The sequence below is a fragment of the Denticeps clupeoides genome, chromosome 19 (assembly GCF_900700375.1).
Source record: "Denticeps clupeoides chromosome 19, fDenClu1.1, whole genome shotgun sequence".
Lineage (NCBI taxonomy): Eukaryota > Metazoa > Chordata > Actinopteri > Clupeiformes > Denticipitidae > Denticeps > Denticeps clupeoides.
In genome coordinates, this window is record NC_041725.1 from 16,114,371 (window position 1) to 16,123,867 (window position 9,497).

The 9,497-nt window shown below is 43.7% G+C and overlaps 1 protein-coding gene across 1 annotated transcript; it reads left to right on the top strand.

Annotated features, from left to right (window-relative positions):
• The first annotated feature begins 208 nt into the window (after positions 1 to 208).
• On the top strand, positions 209 to 1,594 carry LOC114769683 (uncharacterized). Its single transcript, XM_028962906.1, has 3 exons — positions 209 to 370; positions 798 to 861; positions 931 to 1,594. Exons 1-3 carry the CDS (start codon positions 209 to 211, stop codon positions 1,308 to 1,310), a joined length of 606 nt encoding a protein of 201 aa, XP_028818739.1. The 3' UTR covers positions 1,311 to 1,594.
• Positions 1,595 to 9,497: the final 7,903 nt, after the last annotated feature.

Sequence of the window (9,497 nt, forward strand, 5' to 3'; positions counted from 1 at the left end):
CTCTTCTCTTCTCCCCACCCCCTCTCTACCTCTCTCTCCATCCCCTCTCTCTCTCTCTCTCTCTCCCTCCCTCTCTCTCTCTCTCTCTCTCTCTCTACCTCTCTCTACCTCTCTCTCCCTCCCTCTCTCTCTCTCTCGGGGGTTTTTGTGACTCCCACGCCGCTTTAAAACGCGCGCCTCCGTGTGTCTGCGCGCAGGTCGGATCAGGATGCGCGACGCGCAGCAGCGTGACGGGGACGCGCAGGACGCGGCGGCTGCGCGGCCCCGAGGTCGCGGGAGGGCCGCGCTGCTCGCGCTGCTCTTCGTCCAGAGTCTCGTTACGTGCGCGTGTCTCCTACTCACCGTCCACGTGTACCGGCGGCAGGTGCAGGTGCGTGCTTTTATATTGCCTCTGATGATGATGATGATGATGATGATGATGATGATGGTGGTAGTAGCCTAGCGGGTAACACACTTGGTTCAAACCCCACGTACTACCATTGTGTCCCTGAGCAAGACACTGTGTGTCTCCAGGGGGGGACTGTCCCTGTAACTACTGATTGCAAGTCTGATACCATAGGATTTACACTTTTATGGATTAGTAATCGGCACGTTTATTGATTATCGGTGTATTTCAAATTATGATTACTGCGGATTATTGGCTTCTTCGCTTCGTTCTAGTAAAAAGAGGTAAATAGTGTAATAACGGAATAAACAGATTAGAAAGGCCACACACTCCCCGATTGGTGAATAATTATAAAATTCATCCGGCCCTTCGCCGGAAGGGGGCGCTCATTCCCACTTTCTCCCGTTCTCAGGTGCAGCCAGAGGGCCATGGGAGCCTGGATAAGGGGGTTTACCTGGAGTGGACTGGAAATACAGGTGATTTATTACCCGCATGACCTCTGTACGTCCTGCTGTGTCCTCCTCTGATCTCCACTGTCTTCTCAGACGCTGGGAACGACTCGGTCCTGCTGGACTTCAAAGAGTATCTCAGCTACGGGGTGAAGCTGCTGGACGAGCGGCGGCTCAAGGCCAACTGTTCCGGGCCCTACGTCCTCAGCCTGTGGATGGTCTTCCTGCATCCTAAAGACAACGTGACGCTGAGGGTTCGGCAGGAGCGGGGGACCGTCCTCGCCACCATTCCCATCAGTGCTCTGGATGCCGGAGATGTCTCTGAGATGCTGGGCATCAGGACGCAGCAGATCTTCAGCCTCTCCCACCAGGACAGCGTTGTGGTCCACTGCAGCCCCGCCAGGTCCTGCAACTCCACCAAGAGCCTCCACCTGGCCCTCCACTACCTCCTGGGCAGCCAGTGCTTCAAGGAGTGAAAAAAAAGAGGTCCTGATGTGGCCACGAGGGCCACGCTGTCTGGTCCTGCTTCTACTGATGTGGTGGTCTGAGAAAACCACTGTCAGATAGTATATCAATACTTCTTCAGGGTCATGTGACCGATTCTCACAACCAAAGAACTTCTGAACGAAGGACCTGATCAGTCTGTGCTTTGCGATCTTGGCCTAAGAATGTATTTATTTATTTTAGTTATAATACTAATTTCAGATTCTATTTATGCTACATCGTTTTCACTTTTTTAATCAGATGTCATGATGATTTCTAGTGCAATTACTGCTGACTCCATGTCGGTTTTATTTTTAAGAAGATAAGTGCCTGTTGCCGTGTGAATGGGGGACAGTTCATGCCGTTTCTCTGCATGTCTGTAAAAGGAATGTAAAATAAAGTGAATGAACCATCGTGTGTGTGTGTGTGTGTGTGTGTGATCATGGATGATGTCGACCTGCTCAGGTTCACATCACAGTATCCAAAGTGAAAGTGGGTTGGAGGAGAATCTCTTTACTGTGGTGGGAGATGGAAAATGGTCTGAATTTTCAGTCTTTGTGTTTAAACTCCTGGTATCGTGCCAGCTGAAGATCCTGACCCCGAAGATCTGAGTCTTCGTATCATCATCATCCACAACCATTACAAAGAGCAACCGGTCTGACCTGGAAACCCCAGCGTGGAGCTAAATAAAACTCTTCAACGTGGACCATAGCGAGATCCTGGAGAGACACTTTCTCTTGTGATCTGCCGGTGATGAACATGTTGCGACAAGCTGTGACATGCCCAGTTTCAGGGAGAGACGTGTGGGTGTTTTTCCACCAGTGCTGGATTGGCACATCAGTCATTTTGTGCCTGAAGTTCTTTGAAGTAAAGGAACCGCTGGTCTGTTGGTGCAGCAACAACCACATGTCAGCCCAACAATGGAACCAATCAGGTTGCGTGGTTCCTGTGTCACTGAGAGACACAACCGAACCGAGGAGAAGTTCGTTTATTGACACGAATCCAGAAGGTAAGGTGATGAGCAGGAGCTGACTGGCATCGTCTTAGTCTGGCTGTGAACTGCAAATTGTCCAAATTGCACATGGACCATAAGATTTGATCAACTGTAATGAACTTATTTTAATGAGCTTTAAAATGAAATCATGCTGCTCAACACTCATTAGAAACGTCCTTCAGTAGCAAAGGCTCAATGGTCCTCCATGGTCTCTTAGCTCATCTTACCTCCTCATCTGGACATGCTGCAGAGCCACACTCCTTCAGTACCATTAGATGGATCCAAGAAGAACAAAACTTTTCTAAGCAGAAGGCACCAGATTCCTTTTTGCCACTGTGGAGAGATTGCCGATTCCTCAGTGTCTCCAGATTTTCAGGCGGATATATGTATTTTCAGCCAATAAATGTTAGACAATATTATAGACATAATTGACACTGTCATGTAAAATTTCCACCTTGCAGATGCTGAACCGCTTCCTAGAGCAACATCTCACACATATCTTCCTAAAGACGTAGCCTAGTAGCCTAGAAGTGGTAGTAGCCATTGTGTCCCTGAGCAAGACACTTAATCCTGAGTGTCTCCAGGGGGGGACTGTCCCTGTCAACTGATTGTAAGTTGCTCTGGATAAGAGTGTCTGGTAAATGCTGTAAATGTAAATGTTCCTAGAGGTGAAATTGTGCCTAATAAGTCAGGCTGACCCAGACTAAGCCCAATGGAATCCCGACAAGCACAGCTTTTTAAACACATTTACCAATCACCGAAACAAATTTACAAGCAGCGAATCATATGGAAAGAATAGGTGCTATAGATCAGAAGTTCGCATTTACCGTGCAAGCTCAACCTGACCTGATCCAAGGTCGACCCGACCCGACCTGACCTGACCTGACCCGAGACCGACTAAAATGAAAAAACCAACACACACTCAACCAAGATTTCCTGCTCTAATTCTCCCTACAAGCTTCTTTAAACAGGTCTTCGCTCTCTTAGCACAGGGTCTGTTGCGCATTTTAATAAGACATTAAAAAAAGGTTCAGGTGTGTTTCTGGCATGCAGAACATGGACCCCATGGCTGTTCAAGTCCATCTCTAACCTTCCCTTTATAAGCACCAGGGTGGTAGTAGCCTAGTAAGTAACACAGTCGCCTATGAACCAGAAGACCCGGGTTCGAATCCCACTTACTACCATTGTGTCCCTGAGCAAGACACTTAACCCTGAGTTGCTCCAGGGAGACTGTCCCTGTCACTACTGATTGTAAGTCGCTCTGGATAAGGGCGTCTGATAAATGCTGTAAATGTAAATGTAAAAAAGGCTGTAGAGAGAGTAGTTCTTAAATAAAGAGAAATTTGGAGATGAAATTTAAGGGCCCATTTAGAATCTAGATCCCTTAAAACGACAATCATGGACGGAGATCTTGACTTTAGTGATTAAATTGATTAATTATTAAATCAATGTTATCGTCAGTGTTCTGGCATCTTTTAAATATGGCGAATGTCAAAGATTTTGTGTCCTATCAAGACCTTTATTTCCTGCAGAGTTGATTATTGTGATGGTATTTTGAAAGAGATTCCCTGTAAGGGAATCATTCCAAATGCAAATGCCAGAGTTCCACCCAAAAAAATTTGAAAAAAAATGAAATCCCGCCGATTCGCAGCTACCTGCACTGGCTTTCGCTAGTTAACTGGTAATATAAAAAAATAGAGGAATTGTCTATCTTTTTTATAACATAATAATCATATTAATCATAAACAGATGGGTTTTTATATGACTTCAAATTTCTATCTTCTTCAAGTCAAAGGTCGTCTGTGCAGAAATGTTAAACCCAGAACCTGAAGTTCTCACACATGACTGATGAAGGAACGTTGAGAGACATTGTTCTTGAGAGACACTGGACCTAGACAATGCAGAGCTTCATTAGTGAGAAAACGAATCTAAAAGAAGACCAAACAGCAGAACAACCAGAAACGCAAGTTGATGTACCCATCCGGGCCAATGAAGTGTGTGTGTGTGTGTGTGTGTGTGCGTGTGTGCATGTTTGTGTGAGTCAGAGACTGCTTGACACCGTAGGCGTGTATTAAGAGTGTGTAGGTGTGCATAGTACAAAGTCGCCTGGCTCTGCTCCAGTGAGGAAACCCTCTTCCTGATATTCCTGATGATGCAAGCTCAAAATAAACAAGAAGCTATTAAAACGGGGGTTTCGTCATGATGCAACATTGAGCAGCAGAGCAGAATTTATCATCTTCCCACAGTTCCTCAGCTGTGGGCTGTTTCATCATCGTGGGTGGTGCGTGTGTATGTGTGTGTGGACACTTTTCCTTGATGCCACTCCATCCTAAATGTGTACAAAGCAGGTTTCATAGAAAACAAAAGCAGCACAGGTATCATGTCTACTTTCATTAACCACGTCTGTCCACACCATGCAATTGGTAATCAATGGTGAACACTTGTGTTCTGCACATGCACATTCATATTCCGAGTAAACCGAGTTTCTGCTGAAAGTGATGCTGGGAAAATGCAGGCAGAATGGATGCAGGTAACACCGGACATCCTATATGTGGGGCAGTGGTGGCCTAGCGGTTAAGGAAGCAGCCCCGTAATCAGAAGGTTGCCGGTTTGAATCCCGATCCGCCAAGGTGCCACTGAGGTGCCACTGAGCAAAGCACCGTCCCCACACACTGCTCCCCGGGCGCCTGTCATGGCTGCCCACTGCTCACTCAGTGATGGGTTAAATGCAGAGGACAAATTTCACTGTGTGCACCGTGTGCTGTGCTGCTGTGTATCACATGTGACAATCACTTCACTTTAATCACTTTAATGGACATTGAGAATGCGCTTCTGCTCTGCATGATGTGCTACCAGAATCTGAACAGGAATCGTAATGATGCAATAAAATGCCTTATGAAGGACCATAATGGTGAAGAAATTATACTTTTGTTCTGAGTAAAACAGTTTCTTTTCTTCATTGTTAACATAGTTCTGTGCCGAGGTATGAAGTATGGTTTAGATAAGAGCTCTGGAGAAGTGACATGATTAGTATCACATTCCTGAACAGCGCCAGTCTGTACCCCCAGTCTGCTGGTGTCCTCATCATCGGTCACACAAACTGGCGCAGTTGTTAACTGTTTAAAATTACATTTCATGCAATGTTGAACATCCAAAAAGGTGTTTACTTTCACTTGTATTGAACCTTTTCACGGGTCGGAAAACGTACAAGCTGCAGCCTGCCCAGCCAAAATATCCAGACTAGATCTTTAAATAGCGCTCGTTTTCTGTGATCTGGGCGGGATTCTTTATGGCCGGGGATGTTCCTGTGTCTGTGTGTGGGTGCACCTGCATCTGGAAGGCGTCCAGGTTCAGGCAGGAAAGTTTCAGCTCCTTGCGTGGGCAGGCGTGCAGTTGTTGCTTAATACTCAACATCCCGAGTATTTATAGCAGCTCTGCTCGCAGTTAAACACCTGCAGCGCTGCAATGGAGACGGCGGTGTTCATTGAAAAGGCTGCCGGCTCCTCCGCTCCTCCATCAGGGGCCTCTCCTGCAAGGAGCTGCATGCCCAACACAGGGAAGGTGGTGGTCCTGGTGTCAGTGATGGCTTTGTTAATTGGATCTGGTCTCAGTGGGATCTGGATGTTCTGGATTCACAACTTGGAGCAACTGGTGAGTGTCTGCTACATGAGCAAATATTGGCCCATCATCACTGTACAATTGACCCTACACGTGATGATATGTGTCATTATTTCCTGCTGCATACATAAGTTTTTAGTTTTTGTATAAATACTAATGGTGATGGTCTTTCTTTTCAAGGGAACAAACATCACAGGCAGCCAATTCACAGGTACATGTCATTATCACACTGAACACAAACGCAGAAGCCGCTCATGAAACTAACCATGAAACAAACTCTTCCTTCCACAGCCGTTGGAGAGGAAAAATACAACATCTTCACTGTGCAGAAAAATGGGACCTACCTTATTAAGGGCCAAATCATGAGAGGCAAAGGAAGGATGAAGGAGACAAATAACGAAGTCGGACTGTTCCTCAACAGTCCCTCTCAATCTCTCAACAGTCGGCTCACAATCGCTGAATGGGTCTTCACACATGACAATCCAATGATCATTTTCATAAAAGAAGCCTTTCTGGTGGAAGGTGGAACAATCACCATGTGGTTCAATCAAGGTGAAGCTGATCTCAGTCACACCTGGATTGCTTTCTATAGACTTGGACTTTAAAAAGTGTCATCCAGATGTGAGGACCATGACAACCCGGACATCCACAGAGGCCATCATGTCTTGGACACAGCCATCATGTCTTGACACGTCATAACACACACTAGCAGAGAAGAAGGTCTCAGGAGGACCTGAAAGCACCTGTGCTGCTCAGGTGTAGCAGCTGGAGATTTGAATGTAGCACTTGAATGATATGATATTGAATATTACTAGAATGTAATGTTGTGTCTGACATCTGTGGATTGATTGAAAAATGTATATATTTTTTACTGTATTAAATACTGCATCAAATAAATATATATGTATTTCTTGTTTAAAAAAATGAATTAGTAATTATACTGTAATTATTGATGTTTTGGCACAATTTAATAAATAAAATCAGAATAATTTAAATTATGATTTGTGCAGGTGTTAACGCAGGTGTTAACGCTGATGTTATGGGTGACATTATGGATTAATGGTTGTAGTAAAAGTGCAGTCTAGTGTAAGTGTAGTGTAGATTAGTGTTAGTGTAAGTGTACAGGGAGTGCAGAATTCTTAGGAAAATGAGTATTTTGTCCACATCATCCTCTTGTCGAAAGCCTACTACCAATTAAGCATATTAGGTGATGTGCATCTCTGTAATGAGAAGAGGTGTGTCTAATGACATCAACACCCTATATCAGGTGTGCATAATTATTAGGCAACTTCCTTTCCTTTGGCAAAATGTGTCAAAAATAGTGAGATATCTTGCAGAGGGATGCAGCACTCTTAAAATTGCAAAGCTTCTGAAGCGTGATCATCGAACAATCAAGCGTTTCATTCAAAATAGTCAACAGGGTCGCAAGAAGCGTGTGGAAAAACCAAGGCGCAAAATAACTGCCCATGAACTGAGAAAAGTCAAGCGTGCAGCTGCCAAGATGCCACTTGCCACCAGTTTGGCCATATTTCAGAGCTGCAACATCACTGGAGTGCCCAAAAGCACAAGGTGTGCAATACTCAGAGACATGGCCAAGGTAGGAAAGGCTGAAAGACGACCACCACTGAACAAGACACACAAGCTGAAACGTCAAGACTGGACCAAGAAATATCTCAAGACTGATTTTTCTAAGGTTTTATGGACTGATGAAATGAGAGTGAGTCTTGATGGGCCAGATGGATGGGCCCGTGGCTGGATTGGTAAAGGGCAGAGAGCTCCAGTCCGACTCAGACGCCAGCAAGGTGGAGGTGGAGTACTGGTTTGGGCTGGTATCATCAAAGATGAGCTTGTGGGGCCTTTTCGGGTTGAGGATCAACTCAAGTCGAGCTCAACTCCCAGTCCTACTGTCAGTTTCTGGAAGACACCTTCTTCAAGCAGTGGTCTGCATTCTTCAAGAAAAACATGATTTTCATGCAAGAAAATGCTCCATCACACGCGTCCAAGTACTCCACAGCGTGGCTGGCAAGAAAGGGTATAAAAGAAGAAAAACTAATGACATGGCCTCCTTGTTCACCTGATCTGAACCCCATTGAGAACCTGTGGTCCATCATCAAATGTGAGATTTACAAGGAGGGAAAACAGTACACCTCTCTGAACAGTGTCTGGGAGGCTGTGGTTGCTGCTGCACGCAATGTTGATGGTGAACAGATCAAAACACTGACAGAATCCATGGATGGCAGGCTTTTGAGTGTCCTTGCAAAGAAAGGTGGCTATATTGGTCACTGATTTGTTTTTGTTTTGTTTTTGAATGTCAGAAATGTATATTTGTGAATGTGGAGATGTTATATTGGTTCACTGGTAAAAATAAATAATTGAAATGGGTATATATTTGTTTTTTGTTAAGTTGCCTAATAATTATGCACAGTAATAGTCACCTGCACACACAGATATCCCCCTAAAATAGCTAAAAATAAAAACAAACTAAAAACTACTTCCAAAAACATTCAGCTTTGATATTAATGAGTTTTTGGGTTCATTGAGAACATGGTTGTTGTTCAATAATAAAATTATTCCTCAAAAATACAACTTGCCTAATAATTCTGCACTCCCTGTAGATTAGTGTAAATGTAACATAGTGTAGTGTAGTGTACATTAGTGTAAATGTACTGTTGTGTAGATTAGAGTAATGACAGTGTAGTGTATTGTAGATTAGTGTATGTGTAGGGTAGTGCAGTGTTGTGTAAATTAGTGTAACTGTAGTGTAGTGTAGATTAGTGTAGTGTAAGTGTAGTGTAGTGTAGTGTATATTAGGGTAAGTGTAGTGTAGTGGAGATTGAAAGTGAAGTGAAAGTCCATTTAGTGTAGTGTAGATTGGTGTAGTCTAGTTTAACATAATGTATTCCAGGTGACCACCTCACTGCTGCTGCTGCAGATGGTGATGATGATGATGATGATCATTATGATAATGATGACAATGATGATGATCTTGATGAAGATAATAATGATGATCAGAATGATGATGGTGATGAAAATTATGTTGATCATTATGATGATGATGATGATCATGATCATCATGATCCTCATCAACATCATTATCATGATCATCATTCTGATCATCACCATCATCATTATTATCTTCATCAAGATCATCATCATTGTCATCATCATTGTCATCATAATCACAATGATGATAATGATGACGATGATGGTGGTGATGATGATGATTATTAGAATTATTATGATGATTATTGTAATGAAGATGATCATTCTTTATGATAATAATGATGATGATGATGGTGATGAAGAGGATGATGATCATGATAATGATGTTGATGAGAATGATGATGATGATGATGATGGTGATAAAGATGATGATGACAACAATGATGGTGGTGGTGATGATGATGATGAGAATAATTATGATAATTATGGTGATGAAGATGATCTTCATGATGATAATGATAATGATTATGATGATGACAATGATGATAATTTTTAGGTACTGACCACATGCAGTCCATTCTGCTCATCATGAACCTGAGATCTTCTTCCTCCATGTGTCAAGGTC